The following is a 21,489-nucleotide window of genomic DNA, read 5'->3' as shown; positions in this document are numbered from 1 at the left end:
GGACCGACGATAAGAACAAATAACGATTCACCAAAAATTTCCATACTTAAAGGGTTAGTTCACCCAAAAATGAGAATTCTGTCATTTATTACTTACCCTCATGCCGTTCCACACCTGTAAGAACTTCATTAATCTTCGGAACGCAAATTAAGATACAGTGTCCTCCACAAATATTGGCACTCTGAGTAAATATGAGCAAAGGCGGCTGTGAAAATAAATCTGCATTGTTTATCTTTTTGATCTTTCATTCAAAAAATTCACAAAATTCTAACCTTTCATTGAAGTAAAACAATTGATAATGGGTGGAAAAGCTCATTATGAAATACATGTTTTTCTCTAGTTCATGTTGGCCACAATTATTGGCACCCAATTATTGCAACGTCCTTTTCCCAAGATAACAGCTCTGAGTCTTCTTCTATAATGCCTGATGAGTTTGGAGAACACCTGACAAGAGATCAGAGACCATTCCTTCATACAGAATCTCTCCAGATCCTTCAGATTCCCAGCTCCATGTTGGTGCTTCTTCTCTTCAGTTCACTCCACTCATTTTCTTTAGGGTTCAGGTCAGGGGACTGAGATGGCCATGGCAGAAGCTTCATTTCGTGCTCAGTGACACATTTTTGTGTTGGTTTTGATGTTTGTTTTGGATCATTGTCCTGATGGAAGATCCAACCATGGCCCATTATAAGATTTCTGGCAGAAGTGGTCAGGTTTTGATTTTTTATCTGTTAGTATTTGATAGAATCCATGAAGCCATGTATTTGAACAAGATGTCCAGGACCTCCAGCAGAAAAATAGGCCCACAGTATTAAAGATCCAGCAGTATATTTAACCGTGGGCATGGGGTATTTTTTATCGATGTGTGCACCAAACCCATCTGGTGGGTTTGCTGCCAAAAAGCTCTTTTTTTAGTTTCATCTGACCATAGAAGCCGGTCCCATTTGAAGTTCCAGCCTTGTCTGACTGAATATGCTGGAGATTGTTTCTGGATGAGCAAAGAAGGATTTTTCTTGAAACCCTCCCGAATAACTTGTGGGGATGTAGGTGCTGTTTGGTAATTTTTTTTAGGCTTTCTGAGACTCAAGACTCAACTAATCTCTGCAATTCTCCAGCTGTGATCCTTGAAGAGCCTTTGTCCACTCAAACTTTCCTCCTCACCGTGCATTAGGACGATTTAGAGACACATTCTCTTCCAGGCAGTTTTGTAACATCTTTAGTTGATTGCAACTTCTTAATTATTTCTCTGATGGTGGAAATGGGGATTTTCAATGCGTTAGCTTTTTTCTTATACCCATTTTCTATTTTGTGAAGCTCAACGATCTTTTGCTGCACATCAGAACTATATTATTTGTTTTTTCTCATTGTGATGAACGATTAAGGGGATTTGGCCTTTGTGTTTCCTCATGTTTATACTCCTGTGGAACAGGAAGTCATGGCTGCACAATTTCATGCTCCTAGTCACCCTGGTGTGCTAAAAAATGTAAATATGAATGGGAATATACTTCAGAGATATTTCACTCAGAAGAATTTCTAGGGATGCCAATAATTGTAGCAAACATGTATTGGAGAAAAACATTTATTTCATAATGAGCTTTTTCCCTCATTTTCAATTCTTTTCCTTCAATGAAAGGTTAGAATTTTGTGAATTTTTTGAATGAAAGATCAAAAGGATAAACAATGCAGATTTTTTTTTTCACAGCCACCTTGACGCCTGCATAGGGAGCAATGACATTTCCTCTCTCAAGATCCATTAATGCACTAAAAACATATCTAAATCAGTTCATGTGAGTACAGTGGTTCAATATTAATATTATAAAGCAAAGAGAATATTTTTGGTGTGCCAAAAAAACAAAATAACGACTTATTTAGTGATGGCCGATTTCTAAACACTGCTTCAGGAAGCATCGGAGCATAATGAATCAGTGTGTTGAATCATGATTCGGATCGCGTGTCAAACAGCCAGACTGCTGAAATCACGTGACTTTGGTGCTCCGAACCGCTGATTCGACAAGCTAATTCATTATGCTCTGAAGCTTCCTGCTAGGGCCTGGCAGGGCAGGGTTCTGAATGGGGCGATCTGTGATGTAGGATTTCCAGAAATACATCTCTTTTGTAAGGCTGAACCCGAGCCACACTAAAGCCAGCCTGAATGGCCAGGAATGTCATAAATTGACATTGTCTTCCCGGGGTTGTTCCTCATCCAGGCATCACACGCGCTGTTGATGTGCCTCTTTAGTGGCCCGTAGACAGACCTGTCTAATGGTTGGAGCCAATGTGAGCAGTGGGATGGGAATGACAGCATGATTATGCCATTTTCTTTGGCATAATTGAGTCCATCAATGGACAGATGAGACTTGTGGTTGTCCAAAAATAGTAAACAGTGCTTCTTCTTTGAGCACTTGTATGTTTTTGTGCATGTTATGTGTTTATTTGTCCTGGGGCAAGTTGTCACATGTGACGACTTGCCCCAAAGTCATTGAGACAACTTGCCCCAAACTGACATGTGTGCTAATGCTCAACATAGCAAGTCAGTTAAAGTATCAAAAGACACGTTATTGTCTCCTCTATTTTGTGCAAAATAATAATTTTTAACATTCATACCTAACAAAGTTGTATTGCATAAAATTTAAAGTGCAAATTTTTTACTTTTTAGCAAAAAAATAAGAAAATTGTGCTACCCTCAGATTAGAGCGACTACATGACCACATGTGAACAGGAAGTTGACTATAGAAGAAGAAGTCACACAAAGTAGCTATTTGATTTTTGAGATAGAGCCTGTAGTGTTGGAGTTATGAACAGTGTGACAACTTACCCCGCTCTCCCCTACATTAATGGATCTTGAGAGAGGAAATGTCATTGCTCCCTATGCAGGCGTCACGGAGCCATCGGATTTCAACAAAAATGTCTTAATTTGTGTTCCGAAGATTAACGAAGGTCTTACGGGTGTGGAACAGCATGAGAGTGAGTAATAAATGACAGAATTTTCATTTTTGGGTGAACTAACCCTTTAAAATCAATCTAAATTTACAACTCGTACAAAAAAAGCACTTAATCTGTATGGCCTTATAATCGTGTTAAGAAGTATAAAATGTATATATAAAATAAATAAATAAGAATTTTCATCCTAACAAGACTATAATTATATTAAAGTATGTTACATTAATTGTAATATATAATCATCAATATATAAAATTATATAATAAAGTTATTAAATAATAACATTTTTAATCTTAAATACATTTCATCATATACAGTGAATATGTTCAGTTGCGAAGTTTCTTTGAATAACGCAGATATACGTTTATGTACAGCTGGCTCATGAGAGGTCTGTAATCTGGGTCTCTATGAAAGGTGTTTATTGTGAGAACTGGAGAGAATGGCACGCTTGGCATTGCTTGAGGATCAGGTGAGAGCGCGTCTTTAAACAGCGGCATGTCTGACGAGAGTGACGTAATTTGGCCATGGTTTGGCCATGGTTTATGCAAATGACTAACCTCGGCCGCTCGTTTAGAATACTCCAAATTCACTAAAATAAGAATGAGGTTAAGAACAAATTCATGTGTGTAGTGTACGCACGTGTTGTGCACGAGGCAGAGATTTTTCATGAGAAGTTCTCCTGTTTCGTACAAATACGAAATAATCCACGCGATTATTAGTAAATGAGACCCATTATTTAACTACTGAGAGTTTACGGCCTACAAGCTACATTCTGCCTTAGCATTGGCATGAAACAGAAGTTGTGATCGTCTTTTCTTCCCTATTATGACATCTGATATCTGAAGGAAACGGCTTCTCAAACTAGAAAAAATGTAGGGCGGGACTTGATTTTGACATGGGGAATTGATTGGATGGTTGAGGTTTGCTATTGGTGGATCTGATGCGAGTGACAGGTTGTCCCGCCCTCACACCAGTAAACATGTCATCAGAGATGTCACTGCAAGAGGGAGGGAAGTTATTTTGATTAAAGATTATGATTATTATGAATTTAAAAAAAATGATGTGGGCACAATTAAAGGATTAGTCCACTTTCAGATAAAATTTTCCTGATAATGTACTCACCTCATGTCATCCAAGATGTTCATGTCTTTCTTTCTTCAGTCGAAAAGAAATTAAGGTTTTTGATGAAAACATTCCAGGATTATTCTCCTTATAGTGGACTTCAATGGACTCCAAACGGTTCAAGGTCAAAATTACAGTTTCAGTGCAGCTTCAAAGGGCTTTAAACGATACCAGACGAGGAATAAGGGTCTAATCTGGCGAAACGATCGGTCATTTTTGAAAAAACTGTATATGCTTTATAAACACAAATGATCGCCTTGCACGTGCTTCCACTTTCCGTATTCTTCAAAACGCTTACGCTGTATGTCCTACGCCCCGGTGTTGGGCAAAAATATATCAAAATGTATTTTAAAATAAAATACCAAATACCTTAATTTTAAATGTATCAAAATAAACTACAAATATGTAGGATTTTTAGATTAAAATATCCGAAAAGCACTAGAACAATGTTATATATTTTGTTGACTTGTATACTTATCCCAAAAAAATGTAAAAAATTGTCTAAATCAAGAGAAATAAGCAATTTTAACCATGACACAGGCCGTGTCCGTGCGTCACCTATCAATGACATCATTACCCTCGATTTCTGGTTTTATTTTGTGGAAACCATGGAAACATCAAAGACACTTTAGTATATTATGTGTTTTATTAGAGAGGTGGGCAACTGTTTGGATACATTCATTAACAGAAAACTAATCATGTTATATAGCTCAACACATTAAGTCTTTTGTTTGAATCTTGTTTTCTTGATTTACAGCGAGTACCATGTTTTACCATGCCTAATATCGATCGATCTTACTGCAGTTTGCAACAGTGTCTCATAGCAGCCGCCGAGCGAATGCACGGAGTAGCACTATAACAACTTTCAACACACAAATGTATCTAATATGATAAAACAGCGCTGCATTACCCCACATACGCTTGACCGGAAGAAGCGGAAGCAGCAATTGTGGCATAATAAAAGTCCCGCTGCTCTCGAGGTGTGTGTCGCACTCGTCTCTCACTATCAATCACTCCAGCGGTCTCGTTCAGCTCTAACATCACTCACCCTGCTCTGCTTCATACTACAGTAACATTAATAATCACATCCATGAACATGATTTCTGCCGGCTGTGAGGTGAAGACAACACATCTCATGATTCTGTGAAATCAAGGTGTCATTGAACTACGCCTTTGTTTTGAATGAGCGATCTCTAGGGCGAAAATTAACATATTGTGGCTTTAACAGATCAAATATTAACATATCCCTATGATCTCCTAGATGAAGGTTAGTTTTAAAGTAACCAACAGTTTAGTGTTTGCGAATGATACAATGATGATAATTGTATCTTAATTTAGTTACTTGGTGTTTGGTAACGAAGGGCCTACTTTGCATCAGCAACACTGACTCAATGACAGACAAGTCATTCATAAGAAGACAACTGATGCCACCTGTATTCATAGCAACTAGTTTCTAACTAATTAATGCTTAATTGCTCGGTATAATAGTTTTCAAGAACATTATGTAAATTGGTAAACTATTTAGCCTAGGCTACCAAAACAAACACCAAAACTTAATATGAACTCTTAAAAATTATAGCAATTTACGCAAAAAAAAAAAAAAAAAAAAAAATTGATGGAAAGCTGTCAGCCTGCACGTTTCTTGACAACCTTCTTCCATATGGATCAATTTTCTGTTTTGATCGCAACAAGTCTGGGCAAACCACTAAGCAAGCACCAGAGGCTGCAATTTTATGATGTCATCATGTAGACTTCTTACAAAGTATTTAATACAAAACTAAAGTATTTTGATACAATATACAAAGCCATTTTCATCAACCCTATCAAATACAAATTACAAAATACTTTTTTGTATTTGAAATACATGTATCATAAATACTGCCCATCCCTGCCTACGCCTTCCCTATTCAACTTACGGAATGAACATAGCACCAGTTCCGTTTTTTTTTTTCCATAAGTAGAATAGGGAAGGCATAGGACATACAGCGTAAGCTTTTTGAAGAATACTGAAAGCTGAAGCACGTGCAAGGCGATCATGTGTGTTTATAAAGCATGTTGTATTTTTTTTTCGAAAACGACCGATTGTTTCACTAGATAAGACCCTTATTCCTCGTCTGATATTGTTTAAAGCCCTTTGAAGCTGCACTGAAAGTGTATTTTTAACCTTCAACTGTTTGGGCTCCATTGAAGTCCACTATAAGGAGAATAATCCTGGAATGTTTTCATCAAAAACCTTAATTTCTTTTCGACTTAAGAAAGAAAGACTTGAACATCTTGGATGACTTGGGGGTGAGTACATTATCAGGAAAATTGTATTTGAAAGTGAACTAATCCTTTAAATCATTTATAATAAATACTGCAATATTCCATTAAAAAACAAGTATGTCCATTTTGATTTCATGGTGACTTTAAGGTCTGTTTTTTAACTAACTATCAGTATGTCTCAGTTATATTAATTAGGTAATATTTTATTTTTTTAGTATATTTAGTGTAAATTAATTTTTTTAGTCCTTCAACTAGATATTTGCTGCTTACTTTGCCAGTTGAAAACATTGTAATCAAATCTGAATCAAAGACTGTCTCACAGAATCGATTGTTGCATCTCTAAATAGCACACAGCAGTGGTGTTACGTTCCTGAATACTGTAAATCAGCATTGTTAAACTAATCACTTGAGTGATTCAATAACTCATTTAGAGAGACAGTCACTTGATGCTCTAAAAAAAGGCTTTTTGTATTGTATTGTACCTCACATCTCTAGTACTTCTGCAAACCTTCCACAACCAATTAAATAACAAATCTTGCAACTAAATAAAGTACAGTGGTAGTTACAATCTAGCAAGTAGTTACTTACTAGTAGCTGCCTTCCTGCTATTGGGATTATGATAATTCCCACTTCTGAAGGCGTGATTACGACGATTTTTACCTAGGAAACTCGTATTTACGATAATTATGAGAGCACATGAAGGCAGCATTAGCCTCTAGTGTGGCCTTTACATTCCAAGAACTTGCAAATGGCTAGTGCAACCTTACAGGAATCCAGAAGAAAGCATTTTGCTGAGGGACTTTTTGTTAATAATGTTAGAAATGTTGTTATGAATTAGTGATGATATCCTCAAACCTCAGTTTGTAAGGTTTCCTCAGTGAATTTCTGTCAGATATTGTTGATTTAAAGCCGGAAAACATGGAGGACCTCAGTGAGGTGATCACAGTGGCAGAATTTCACCCTCACCACTGCCACCTGCTGGCCTTCAGCAGCAGCACAGGAACCACACGCCTCTGTGACATGAGAGCTCGCGCGCTCTGCGACCAGCATGCCAAATGTAAGCCACGCATATGCATATAATGCAAGATGATACTGCCAAGGACAACATTTTCCTGGATGTACATATTTTGTTGGTCTTGAAAAAACATTCCTGTCAACCATAACCTGTAACTACCTTTGAAATCAGAGGAAATTCCTTCAGTCCTAAGCCTTAAACCTAACACTTTTTAAATCTTACTGGTTGGTAGTAATGTTGTTCTAAGACTTACAAGGATGTTGATCTGGGAACATAACCACTAAGTCACCCACAATACAAGCCTGTTAAATGTGTGGGTTTTTAGATGAAATCAAATTGAACTCAAGATTGACCTGAAGCACTTACACTTTCAGATCTGAAACTCAGTTTGACATTGTCCATATTTAATGTAAGGTGATATACGTGTTTACACTCAATGGTTAGAGTATTAATGTCATAATACTCTGTCATAACACTATGTGCTCACTCCATTATAGTGTTTGAAGAGGCAGTGGATCCAGCCCGCCGATCGTTCTTCTCAGAGATTGTTTCCTCAGTGTCAGATGTGAAGTTCAGTCACAGCGGCCGCTACCTGCTCACTAGAGATTACCTCACCGCTAAAGTCTGGGACCTCAACATGGAAAATAAACCTGTGGAAACATACCAGGTCTCACACCTACTCACTCACTCAAACATATACACAAACTCACACAGTGTTTTAGCTAGAAGGGATCCAAGCCTCTCAGTGCATATAAAGCTAATGTTTTGGCCTCACTTACACAAAAATAAAAAAGTACCATAGCAATAGTGTTTTTGGATATGTACAATGGTACTAACATGGTACTACCAGTGGTTTTCAATTTTTAAAGAGAGAATGTTGTTTGCAACATTAAACTGACTTTTATATAACCTAGATATTGCACTAAAGCCAAAATACATTAAAATATCTGAAAAAAAAAAAAACTTTGTGTTAAGTTTATCTGTTGTCTACCCTCTATTAAGAGTATATTATTATTAAATATGCATATATAATTAAGAGTAATAATTAAAATATTTTACTGTTGTTTTTGTTAATTAAAACAAACTATTAAAGACTGTTTTCTTTAAATGAAATAAAGCTGAAATAAAAGAAAATATAAATATTAGATGAAAAACTTAAAAAGCTTTTTTAAAAATGAAAATTATAAATATTGCTTTGGCAACTGACTGAAATAAAATTCAATTTAAGTTGAAGTACTAAAATGACTAAAACTAAAACTGAAATAAAACTAAAACTGAATCGGGGAAAAAACTAATAAAAATGAAAAAAGCATAAAATGACTTAAAGGTGCCATCGAACGTTTTTTTACAAGATGTAATATAAGTCTAAGGTGTCCCCTGAATGTGTCTGTGAAGTTTCAGCTCAAAATACCCCATGGATTTTTTTAAATTAATTTTTTTAACTGCCTATTTTGGGGCATCATTAAATATGAGCCGATTTAGGCTGCGGCCCCTTTAAATGCTCACGCTCCCCGCCCACAGAGCTCGCGCTTGCCTTTGACAGCATAAACAAAGTTTACACAGCTAATATAACCCTCAAAATGGATCTTTACAAAGTGTTCGTCATGCAACATGTCTAATCGCGTAAGTATGGTATTTATTTGGATGTTTACATTTGATTCTGAATGAGTTTGATAGTGCTCCGTGGCTAAAGCTAACATTATACACTGTTGGAGAGATTTATAAAGAATGAAGTTGTGTTTATGAATTATACAGACTGCAAGTGTTTAAAAATGAAAATAATGACAGTCTTGTCTCCGTGAATACAGTAAGAAACGATGGTAACTTTAACCACATTTAACAGTACATTAGCAACATGCTAACGAAACATTTAGAAAGACAATTTACAAATATCACTAAAAATATCGTTATCATGGATCATGTCAGTTATTATCGCTCCATCTGCCATTTTTCGCTGTTGTCCTTGCTTGCTTACCTAGTCTGATGATTCAGCTGTGCACATCCAGATGTTCTGCCCTTGTCTAATGCCTTGAACATGGGCTGACATATGCAAATATTGGGGGCGTACACCCCGACTGTTACGTAACAGTCGGTGTTATGTTGAGATTCGCCTGTTCTTCGGAGGTCTTTTAAACAAATGAGATTTATAGAAGAAGGAGGAACCAATGGAGTTTGAGACTCACTGTATGTCATTTCCATGTACTGAACTCTTGTTATTCAACTATGCCAAGGTAAATTCAATTTTCAATTCGATGGCACCTTTAAAAGAACACTGAAAATATAAAAATAAAATCTAATTCAAAATAATAAATACTGTAGTAGTATATAAATAATATTAAAATAACACTGACCTGTGTTATTACTGACTTTTGTATACAACTATATACATATTTGTCTTTAGAAAGCAGAATGAAACAGTAATAATGTAAAATTAAGTAAATTTACCATGAAGGAATAATATAAATACCAAGGCTGTGTCTGAAATCGCTACCTATACCCTCATTCACTATTACCTACATTACTCCACTAATATAGTTCACTTGAAGTAGTAACTGACAATGAGTGAATGAATTCGAAAACTGAGTGTGCCGGAAGGACTGCCGCTTTTGCATAGTTTGTGCTTGCTGTTTAATAATTTAATTTAATTTGAATCTTAGCAACCTGGCAGCTCCAGTACTAAGATGAAAAGATTTATCTTGAACTCTCTCAGGGAAACCTTAATACTCTGTTATGTATAAACCTTAATTAAACAATTTTAATAATCATTTAAAAAGGGATTTATACCTTTATGATATTGCGTTGTTCCCACATTGGATCAGCGGTTTGGAAAATGGATGGATGATTCAGCTGCAGGAGGCATCTTCTGGTCAGACGCTGGAATTCATTCTGCACGCAACTCTTACAGTGCATTATGGGTATTCTCTAGCTGTTGAGCATACATCGGTTGTACATTCATTATTGCGGTGCATTGTGGGATTGAATGAGTGCACTCTCTGGGTGCTTCTCAAACGGAACCTAGTTCAGTCCTTCAGAGGCTTGTAGGCTCGAGTCCTCCTCGGCATTAAAGGGTTAGTTCACCAAAAAATGAAAATTCTGTCATTTATTACTCACCCTCATGTCGTTCCACACCTGTAAGACCTTCATTCATCTTAGGAACACCAATTAAGATATTTTTGATGAAATCCGATGGCTCAGTGATGCCTGCATTAACAAGCAAGACAATTAACACTTTCAGATGCCCAGAAAGCTACTAAAGATGTATTTAAAACAGTTCATGTGACTACAGTGGTTCAACCTTAATGTTATGAAGCGATGAAAATACTTTTTGTGCGCCAAAAAACCCCAAATTAACGACTTTATTCAACAATATCTATTGATGGGTGATTTCAAAACACTGCTTCATGAAGCTTCGAAGCTTTACGAATCTTTTGTTTCGAATCAGTGGTTTGGAGCACGTATCAAACTGCCAAAGTCACGCCCCCCAGTGGTGAACCATTGAAATTTTGAAACACTTATTACGTAACAAAGCCTCGTTTACGTGACTTTGGCAGTTTGATTCGTGCTCCGAACCACTGATTCGAAACAAAAGATTCGTAAAAGCTTCGATACATAGTACAACACAGTGAATCACAACCGTCTCCCAGTGGCTGACATTATTGGCAGTTTAGTGTTAAGTGCGTAATTTTCACCAAAACAAAGATAACATCTATGCTTTCATGTCCGAAAACATTATTTTTCTTACATTTAATAATAAATTCAGACAAGCTCAATACCGACTCATTTTCCATCAGTTTATTTTCGTGAATTGGAATGTGTACAAAGGATTGAGGGTGATTGAAGGTCGCGAAGGATACATCGCATGCATCCTTCAAATTCAGCTGAACGAAGGACACAAAACAAAGGCTGCCTTTCAAGGATCCTTCCGATTGAGATGGCCTTCAGCGACGTTTGATGACGTGGCAGCAGAGATATGCAGCCTTCCGTTTGAGAAGCACCCCATATCGTCCACTATGGTTTTGCACACCACTGCAAATGGCTGTTCCCTCAAATAGTGCCCTATTTAAGGGTATAGAGCGCAATTTCATACACAGCCCAAGTTCTATCATGAAACTGTAGATGGCGCAGGCTGATGCAACTGTGCCATCTAGAGCACCTCAATGGTGAGACCTTTAAAAATGCTTTTAATTCTCTTTTGAAGAAAAGCCAAAACCAAAATGGTTTTCCTTATTAGGGCCAGAGCACCAATGGTGTGAGTGTGAGGACCCTATTGTAATTGCTCAGTCAATTCTTCTTCTTTTCTGAAATGAATTTTCGCATTTTTGAGGGCTGAAACATGCTCGAAAACTCATGAAACTTTGTACACGCATCAGAAGTGGTGTAAATGTACATCTGATGGTTTCATAATTAGGTGTGGCAAAATGGCTCGATAGCGCCACCTACAAAATTTCAATTAAGCGCCATTCGCGCTACATTTCACGTACAGGTATGAAATTCGGTAGACAGATGTAACAGCCCAATACCTACAAAAAAACTGAAACAAATTCTGAAATCCCAACAGGAAGTGATATATTTTGAATTTTCTCTGCAAAATTTTTGCAGTTTTTGCCATTTCCAGACGTTGTACTTTAACAAACTCCTCCTAGAGCTTTAGTCAGATCAAGGTCATATTTGGTCAGTCTAATCTAAAAGCCTTTGTGACGTTAAATTGTGAAGATCTTGATATTTCGCTGAAGGGCGTGTTTGTGGCGGCCTGACAAATTTCGATGTTTCGCCATAAAACAGGAATTTGTTGTAACTCAGGCATGCAGTGTCCGATCTGTCCCAAACTTCACATGTTTGATAATAGTCCTGGCCTGAAGACATCTCATCTCTACATCTCTCCCTTTCATCAGCTTTAATTACAGATTGTTTTTTAACCTATAAAGCAATATTACTGTTATATGGTTATATTTCATGAGGCTTCACTGCATTTATCAGGCAATAAACATGACTAACCATAGCACTTAAAGGTGCCATTGAACGTTTTTTTACAAGATGTAATATAAGTCTAAGGTGTCCCCTGAATGTGTCTGTGAAGTTGCAGCTCAAAATACCCAATAGATTTTTTTAAATACATTTTTTTAACTGCCTATTTTGAGGCATAATTAGAAATGCGCCGATTCAGGCTGCGGCCCCTTTAATTGCTCGCGCTCTCCACCCCCTCCCGAGCTCTCGACTCTATCACTGCATAAACAAAGTTCACACAGCTAATATAACCCTCAAAATGGATCTTTACAAAGTGTTTGTCATGCAGCATGTCTAATCGCGTAAGTATGGTATTTATTTGGATGTTTACATTTGATTCTGAATGAGTTTGATAGTGCTCCGTGGCTAATGGCTAATGCTACACTGTTGGAGAGATTTATAAAGAATGAAGTTGTTTATGAATTATACAGTCTGCAAGTGTTTAATAATGAAAATAACGACAGTCTTGTCTCCGTGAATACAGTAAGAAATGATGGTAACTTTAACCACATTTGACAATACATTAGCAACATGCTAACGAAACATTTAGAAAGACAATTTACAAATATCACTAAAAATATCATGTTATCATGGATCATGTCAGTTATTATTGCTCCATCTGCCATTTTTCGCTGTTTTCCTTGCTTGCTTACCTAGTCTGATGATTCAGCTGTGCACAGATCCAGACGTTAATACTGGCTGCCCTTGTGTAATGCCTCGATCATGGGCTGGCATATGCAAATATTGGGGGCGTACATATTAATGATTCCGACTGTTACGTAACAGTCGGTGTTATGTGGAGATTCGCCTGTTCTTCGGAGGTCTTTTAAACAAATGAGATTTATATAAGAAGGAGGAAACAATGGAGTTTGAGACTCACTGTATGTCATTTCCATGTACTGAACTCTTGTTATTTAACTATGCCGAGGTAAATTCAATTTTCAATTCGATGGCACCTTTAACTTTTGTTTTGTACAGAATTTTCTAGTTCTTTCTAATTTTTGCTTGTGTTTTTAGGTCCACGACTACTTGCGAACCAAATTGTGCTCTTTGTATGAAAGCGATTGTATTTTTGACAAGTTTGAATGTGCTTGGAATGGAACGGACAGGTGAGGCCCTAACTATACAACATCACCTTTGACCTTTAAAATATAACTCAAGCGGATCCAGCTGCTGTGCATCTGTTCTCTCTCAATCCCTCTCTTCCTCTGCAGCGTGATAATGACGGGGGCTTACAACAACTACTTCCGAATGTTTGACCGGGCAAGCCGGCGTGACGTGACTCTGGAGGCCAGTCGGGAGGTGTGTAAGCGACGCGCCGTCCTGCAGCCGCGGCGCGTGTGCGTGGGGAAGAAACGGAAAGAGACGGACGTCAGCGTGGATAGTCTGGACTTCAGGAAAAAAATACTCCATACCGCTTGGCATCCCAAAGAAAACATCATCGCCATCGCTGCCAGCAACAACCTCTACATTTTTCAGGACAGACTGATGGCCAACGGACATCACAACACACCGGAATTACAAAGTGCACCTCCCAAATGACATACGTTTCACGCTCCTGTGGCACAAAACACGTGCTAGATTTGATCCATTCAATTGCCCTTTATTATCACATTTCCCAACTGCATTCAGTGTCGCCAGCATCAGAACAATCTCAAAAACTATTAAGAACATATATAACCCCAACAATTGAATGATAGAAACTATAACTGTGGTCCTGAATGAGAATGTACCGCTCAGATTCAGTGCTATAGCATGGCATGCAGTATGAACACTGGGGTTAGATAATGTTCAGCTACCCTGAAACATACAGATCGCACATGCATGTTTACAAAGCTGTTTGCTCATGAACAGGGCTTATTTATCAACGATGATTGTAAATGAATCAGAGCCTTTATGATGCTTTATAGCGCTCTGCAGTGCTTGTATGTGTCTGTTCTTTCTTCTCAGGCTTGGGTTTTCTTCAGTTTTCTTTGGTTTGACAAACTGCTCAGGGACTCTCTAAGGCCTCTTCCTATGTTCCCACCAAAATGAAATCCAGAACAAGCAGAGGACAGGATGCAGGAATTATGGAGGTCTGCTGAGAGACATTGCTGGAAGGAAAACAGCATGTGCAGGGATCAGTTTCAATGCTGAGTCATCACCACCCCCACCTCAGTGTGTAAAGAACATTCCCAGTTCGACGCTTTTGACCACATACTTACAGGCATTTGCAAGCTAGTGCACTGGTTTGATGATTTTATTTAATATGTTGAAGAAATAGCTCAGCCAAAAATGAAATTCTCACCCTCATGTCATTCCAAATCTGTTTTTTTTTTTTTTTTTCAGTCTGTGGAACACAAAAACAGAAATTCAGCAGGGTGTTCATGCTGCTCTTTTCCACACAATATTTAAAAATATACAGTAACTTCAGTATCTCTCAAGCATCATTGCAATTCTGCGTTTTCAAAATCGGCACAGTTACGAGACATGCAAGTGTAACAGACGTAGGCTAGTAAGAGCTGTGCGTGTAAACCTCACTTCTCTGATCTCAAGAGATGCTCTAGCAACTGACGCTAGAGGTTGCAGCCTTTTTATCCTCCTTGTTATAGCGTCCGACTCCCATGTGGACGGGCCCGCATTCGTGTCCCTTTTGGAGCAGGCAGGTGCGAACTGGAGGGGCTTCATTGGTGCCGTGACCTGAATAGGAGTGAGGTTTAGGGGGGTGAGTGTAACAGAAGTAGGCTAGTAAGAGCTGTGCATGAAAACCTCACTCCCCTGATCTCAAGAGATGCTCTAGCAACTGACACTAAGGGTTGCAGCCTTTAGCCTCCTTGTTATAGCGTCCGACTCCCATGTGGACGGGCCTGTGTTCGTGTCCCGTTTGGAGCGGGCAGGTGCGAACTGGAGGGGCTTCATTGGTGCCGTGACCCGGATGGGAGTGAGGTTTAGGGGGGTGAGTGTAACAGATGTAGGCTAGTAAGAGCTGTGCATGAAAACCTCACTCCCCTGATCTCAAGAGATGCTCTAGCAACTGATGCTAGAGGTTGCAGCCTTTAGCCTCCTTGTTATAGCGTCCGACTCCCATGTGGACGGGCCCGTGTTCGTATCCTGTTTGGAGCGGGCAGGTGCGAACTGGAGGGGCTTCATTGGTGCCGTGACCCGGATGGGAGTGAGGTTTAGGGGGGTGAGTGTAACAGATGTAGGCTAGTAAGAGCTGTGCATGAAAACCTCACTCCCCTGATCTCAAGAGATGCTCTAGCAACTGACACTAGGGGTTGCAGCCTTTAGCCTCCTTGTTAGTGTGTCCGACTCCCATGCGGACGGGCACAGGTTCGCGTCCCACTTGGAGCAGGCAGATTTAAACTAGAGGGGCTACACAAGGACAATATAGTTATTACTGACGTCAAACATAGTAAGCTGGAATATGTGCAAGTGTTTTTTAACGGTAAAATGGAGGGGACCATTTTTAGCCAACTTGAAGGCCACTCCCAGTCGCAGAACCTGATTTTACCAAGTGAATCATGTTTCTGGATCATCGTCTTTGTTGATCCTGGAACAACATTCCAATCAACCAATCAGATTTGAGGACAAGTTTACGGTTTATATCAAGTACAACCAGGGTTACGTACCTCTGCGCCAGTGTTATTCACCTATTATTTCCTTTTGATTTTAGGGATAACTTATGGGTAGGATTAGGTTTAGAGGTAGGGATATTTTAGGATAAAAATATGTTGACCCAGGAACATGTCTAACTCAGCAAGATCAGGGCATGCCTCCCAGACTGCTCTTTTTGAATAGGCTTGACCAGAGCCAAATACTGCCTTGCTTGAGTAGGAAATACTACTTAGCAAACATTTAGACTTGTATTGTTCCTGGGTGCAAGAATTCAAAGAGTAAACGAGTTATTTTCTGATTCCAGTGAAGGATCCAATACATTGTAGTCAATCTAACTGTATGTGGGCAGGGATACAAAAATGCAGAAGTACAATCTCTAGTTTTGCATGAAATTCAGCCCTGGAGCTGTCAGTCAGACTTTTGCTGACAAATACATTTCTCAGTCCAGGTAACACAGAGAAACAGTAAACATTGTTCATTAACATATACTTTGGCATTGTAACAATACAAAGCGACTTGAAAATCAGCTAACTTACACTTTGGTTCGATGCATCGGATGTTTATTGAATGGAGGCAGATCTGAATGCGAGTTTGTGGTTGATTGTAAGAAAGGGGTGGGGTTTAAATGACTAAATGTTTGGAAAGATTCTGTGTATGTCCTCAGAGAAAAGTCGTTTTAACCAGGAAATGGAATTATTTATGAATTACAGAAAATTAAACATATGCATTGATGATTTGATCAAAAACATTTTTTTTTTTAGGGGTCATGACATGGATTTTTAAATTATTTTAATATGTTCCTTTAGGTTCACTTATATTGTTAATAATAGTTTTTTGCATGCACACATACAAATACATATGTGGAAAAAATATTTTCAACCTTCATTCTGACCCTCTGTCTGAAATGATCCATTTTTAAGGGGCGGCTTATTTAAGGCTTGTCAGTAAACAGACACTGTTATGACTGGATAACATCACTGCATATGAAAACAGTATCAACGACCACTCGCTAATGCACGTGAGTAAGTGTTTTGAATACATTGTCCATATAAAACCGTAATTTATAGACAAAGCGTTATGAAATAGTTTACATGCGAAATGGCATCTGTATACTGTATCCAGTGTAGACAGCATCAGTGAGTAATTATATTGGGTTCTGTTTTTTTTTTTTTTTTGATGCAAAGCTCACATCTATAAATGCTTTGTTTATACTGAGGACATTTTAAACTCTGAAACTTGCAGGATGGCCTATTATATGTCAAAATATCAAGGCAAATTTGATTTCTCATGTCATGACCCCTTTAAATTTTGGTCTGTTCCTCACACTACACTAAAACAAATGGTAACACATTTTTTAAGTTCAATAAAACCTTTCTGGAGCTTGGTAAACCCAGGTGAACATTCTTCAAAACTTCTCTTTGAAACGACATGAGGGTGAGTAGATGAAAGAAAAAAATGGCTGAACGAACCCTTTAATACTTCAGAGAAAGCTAAATCACAGCTTTGATGTAAGAATCCAATTCCCCTGTATGAACTATTTTCAGCATGATGCCTTGTTGGTACCTTTAGATCTGCATTATTTATATGACAGAATCAGTGTCCACAAGAGGGCGTTCACAGTGATTGTGTTTATATCCTGAAATGTGTTCAAATACAAAGGAAACCTGAACTGAACCTCCACTATTTCTGTTGTCCTGGCATGAAGTGCGATAAACTCAGAAATGTTGATGTGTCGTTTAACTCGGACTTTTATTTCATTTAAAATAATTCATACAAATGCATACAGTCACAAACATTTCTTTTTGGATTCTGTTTAACAAAAAATATTAATATCTCATAGTATATATAGTATGTATATTGCTAGCCTACCACTTTACCAGGAAGGAAACTATGTAGGCGATGGAGAGCTGCAACTATCCCGGCATCCTCGAAAAACACGGTACAATCAAGTCACACACAAACAGGCAAGCATTACGCCAGCTTTGCACAAGACAAATTTGTTTTGTTTTTTTCTTTTTGTTCAAAATCTGAACATTTTTCTGTTTTCTTTTTTAACCTTTAACACATAAGGTAATACATGCTCCAAAAATAAAAACATACTGAGTGTAGTTCTTTTAAAGTACTGTACTGAATTTTGACTACAAAAAGACAAATGGGTACAAAAACAATGCACTATGTGGTTTAATTTAAAAGGAAGGAAGGAAGGGGGGGAAATAAATTTTCCTGAGAGGGTGTGCAAATCCCGCCTCTTTCGGGGCTTTTTTAAAATAAAACGAGCGAAACTAATATGCTTTTTATCTTATCTTTTATCAGGTGGTGACATGCCTCCTGTAATGCGGTTTCAGTTTTTTTCTCGTCTACAAACCATTAATCATGTCCTAAAAACTGTACACAAACAGGTTACATTCATGTAATAGCTACTGTTGTTTTAACAATGAAACCCATTAGACAGACAAAAAAACAGATAAAAGATCGCCCACTGCACTTGGACAGACTACAATCTAAAACAGCAGGATTTTGCATCAGGGAGAAGTTAACTTTGTTTGAAATCCACACGGTTTTCTCTTTTTTGTTGTTGTTTTTTTCCCACTAGATACTTCAAAGAGCGCAGTCCACCAGCTTCAGTCAAAGAGTTGGCTACTTCGGAGTCGTGGTTGTTTTTAGTGGCTGGTTCTGAGCCCAGGAGCCTGTTTCCGCTCCTCTTCTTTGGGGTAAAGAAGGACCAGGAGAGTTCTATAGTGGTACTGAGAGCCTTTGAAGAGGGGGGCTACAACTGTTCGTTGGGGTGCTGCTCTCTTTCGGGTTCGGGTTTGCCGGTTTGGCCGGGTGACGGGGCGTGTGGAGGGTGGGCTACGGTGGGCAGGCTGTGGGTTATGGGCACGGTACTTGGCATGATGCCCTCCACTGGCGGAGGTAGACCCCCTGAAGCGAGGCTCACTACACCTGGGGGGTACCTGCGGAAGAGAAATGATATTAAACAGCAGTTGTTAGCAACACCTTCAATAGAGCAACTTTCCATGCAGTGAAGCCCTCCATGACTCCACGAAACTACTATGTTAGTGCATAATGGTTGATTACTTTCAACTCTACAATCTGATTGGATGAGCCAAGTGTAAAGGTACATGCATTTAGTGATACCTCATATGCTACGCTCCCGTTAAAAGTTTAGGGTCAGTAAGATCTTTGTTTTTAATTAATAGTTTTATTCAGTAAGGATGCATTAAAGGTGCAGTAGGTGATCTGGGAAATCCTAACATTAGCCTGCTAGCATTGAAAGCATATGGTCCCACCCTACCTGCAAATCTCCGTTCAAAGCCACGCCTCCTCCAAAACACTGAACGCGCACACACACACACAGCTACACTAATGGCGCTTTTCCACTGCATGGTACTGTTCCATTACAATAATAATAATGAATGTAAACAACTTAGAGAGCTTGTGCCTGACTGCTGCAGATTCATTTCGGTGTTGATACTGTTGACGTGGAAACGCATAATTCCGAGTCTGAGGACGTGAACAGCTCCAGTTAGACCGTCACATGTTGCCATCTCTTAATTACAGTAGTTATTGCGTGAATGCAGCATAAGCTCGTGGTTTTGATTTGGTAGGAACTGGAAAAGATGGCTGCTGTTTGTTTGTGGTGCTCCGTGACTGACGTCTGTCTACATAAAATTTGCATAGCATGAAACGCGCTGATGACGAATGATGTCTGCGCAAACAGGGTGCGTGAGGGTATGTAAAAACATACGCTGACAGGTAGGTAGGACATCATATTATTTCATTCGGACCAAATAAAACGATTGGATTTAGATTTTACTGTCCTAAGCCTTCCACAGACGATATATATTTATAAAAGAAAAAATTTCGACTGTTTAACATAATGATTGCTATCAGGATATGAGGAGACTTTCAATCAGTATAACAAAAAAAAAAGTTTCTGTAGGGAATCACCTATTGCACCTTTAAACTGATCAAAAGTCACAGTAAGTACAGTTATAATGTTACAAAAGATTTCTGTTTCAAAAGAATGCTTTGAATTTTCTATTCATCAAAGAATCCTAAAATAAATTCAGCTTTACCATCACAGTTGGATTTTAAAATATATTAAAATAGAAAACAGTTCTTTTAAATTGTAAAAATATTTCACAATAGTAATGTTTTTACTGTATTTTTGATCAAATAAAAGCAGCTTTGGTGAGCATAAGAGACTTCTTTCAAAACCATGAAATAATCTGCACATGCAGCAACTTGAACGCCAACCACAAACAACTTACGGCTAAGCTAGGGAACTACATTATTTAACATTACTACGGAGCCCCACAGAAGTCTGTATATTTTTTTTTATTTTTGTAAAGGTCCCTTTAGGGGCTCTGTATATTACTATATTACAATAAGATTGGATTATTTACTTTAATAATGCTTTTTTATTGAAAATCTGTCATAGGTTTGCTTTTTTTGTTGCTCTATAAAAGCATTAAGCAGCTCCAGGCTCTGTGTGTTGCAGTTCTTTTATAATGTCATGGTAAATCTGAAACTGTAAAATAGTTTTTCTTAAAAACCATGTAAAAGTAATGACAATTTCAGTAGAACATACTTTCTAGTTATACTCTAGTGATGTTTGATTCATGAGCAAATCATTAGTTTGAATCAGCTCTTTTCAAAAAATCAGTCATACAGATTCACATATTGGTATGATTTATTAGCAAATGAGTCTTAATCAAAATTATTTCAACAATCCTAATCCAGTAATCACAAATGACTGAAGAGGTCACAGAAATTCACTGCAAAAAAGTGTGGGAACCCTTTACATACCCTGTCAATCAGTTTTAAAATATAATAACTTTGCCAGTAGATATTAAACAATTTCTTTTCTTTCTTTCTTTTTTTTTCCTTTTTTGTAAAGTATGTGCATTTTATATAAGCAATTCTGTCATTAAATTGTATTATCTATATATCATAATTAATATACTGGCTATTGTTCTCTAGAACATAACAGAAATGAACCCACATCAGTCGACCACTAATTATTCTCCCCACACACTTGGCATAGACGTTTCAGAGGCGGTTACAAGTTATGACAGATTGTGAATACTTTTCTAATAACATGCATTTATGTGCAATAAGACATGTATTAAGAAGTCCAAAACAGTCTATTTTGACATTGTTTATTTTTACCACAGTAAAAGCAATCTTGCATTGCCAGTTGTGGATTATTGGTTTACTATAAGTCCTGGTAGAATAACCAAATAACAGTCTCATCTATAAGCTATATTCAGTTAAGAGGAATGAATTTCTCAATAGTTTGTTGTACCTATAGGTCCCATTGAGTTCTGGATGAACAACAGAGGGGTCCATGCCAGCCCAGTGCGTGGTCTGTGTGAGGAACTCTTTGTTCACGCAGTTCTTCAGGCTGTCTGGAATGCGACCTGGAGGAGGAAAACAGCTTCATTACAGGGAAGCCCTGAGTCATTGATCACAGCACATCAAGCCTGCAGTGCTGCATTTAAAAAAACTGTTTTCACTGGACTGATGAAAGAGATCAAACACCC

The 21,489-nt window shown here is 38.1% G+C and overlaps 2 protein-coding genes across 5 annotated transcripts in view; one reads left to right on the top strand and one right to left on the bottom strand.

The window, feature by feature from the left end:
• The window catches only part of ppp2r2cb (protein phosphatase 2, regulatory subunit B, gamma b), a 36,803-nt gene extending 19,189 nt beyond the window's left edge, over positions 1-17,614 (top strand). Inside the window, exons 8-11 of the mRNA XM_048176159.1 lie at positions 7,217-7,381; positions 7,837-8,006; positions 13,361-13,452; positions 13,558-17,614. Of these exons, the coding sequence (XP_048032116.1) occupies positions 7,217-7,381; positions 7,837-8,006; positions 13,361-13,452; positions 13,558-13,885 (755 nt within the window). The 3' untranslated portion in view covers positions 13,886-17,614. The remainder of the gene's footprint in view (positions 1-7,216; positions 7,382-7,836; positions 8,007-13,360; positions 13,453-13,557) is intronic.
• A 56-nt stretch (positions 17,615-17,670) lies between these two features.
• LOC125258923 (C-terminal binding protein 1) overlaps positions 17,671-21,489 on the bottom strand; it is a 34,210-nt gene continuing 30,391 nt past the window's right edge. For all 4 annotated transcript variants that reach the window (XM_048176157.1, XM_048176158.1, XM_048176156.1 and 1 more), the window contains exons 8-9: positions 21,252-21,366; positions 17,671-18,894 (exon numbers count right to left, since the gene is read on the bottom strand). In XM_048176157.1, the coding sequence (XP_048032114.1) occupies positions 18,708-18,894; positions 21,252-21,366 (302 nt within the window). In that variant the 3' untranslated portion in view covers positions 17,671-18,707. The remainder of the gene's footprint in view (positions 18,895-21,251; positions 21,367-21,489) is intronic.

Source organism: Megalobrama amblycephala, linkage group LG23 (genome assembly GCF_018812025.1).
Source record: "Megalobrama amblycephala isolate DHTTF-2021 linkage group LG23, ASM1881202v1, whole genome shotgun sequence".
Lineage (NCBI taxonomy): Eukaryota > Metazoa > Chordata > Actinopteri > Cypriniformes > Xenocyprididae > Megalobrama > Megalobrama amblycephala.
This window is presented reverse-complemented; position numbering and strand designations above follow the sequence as displayed.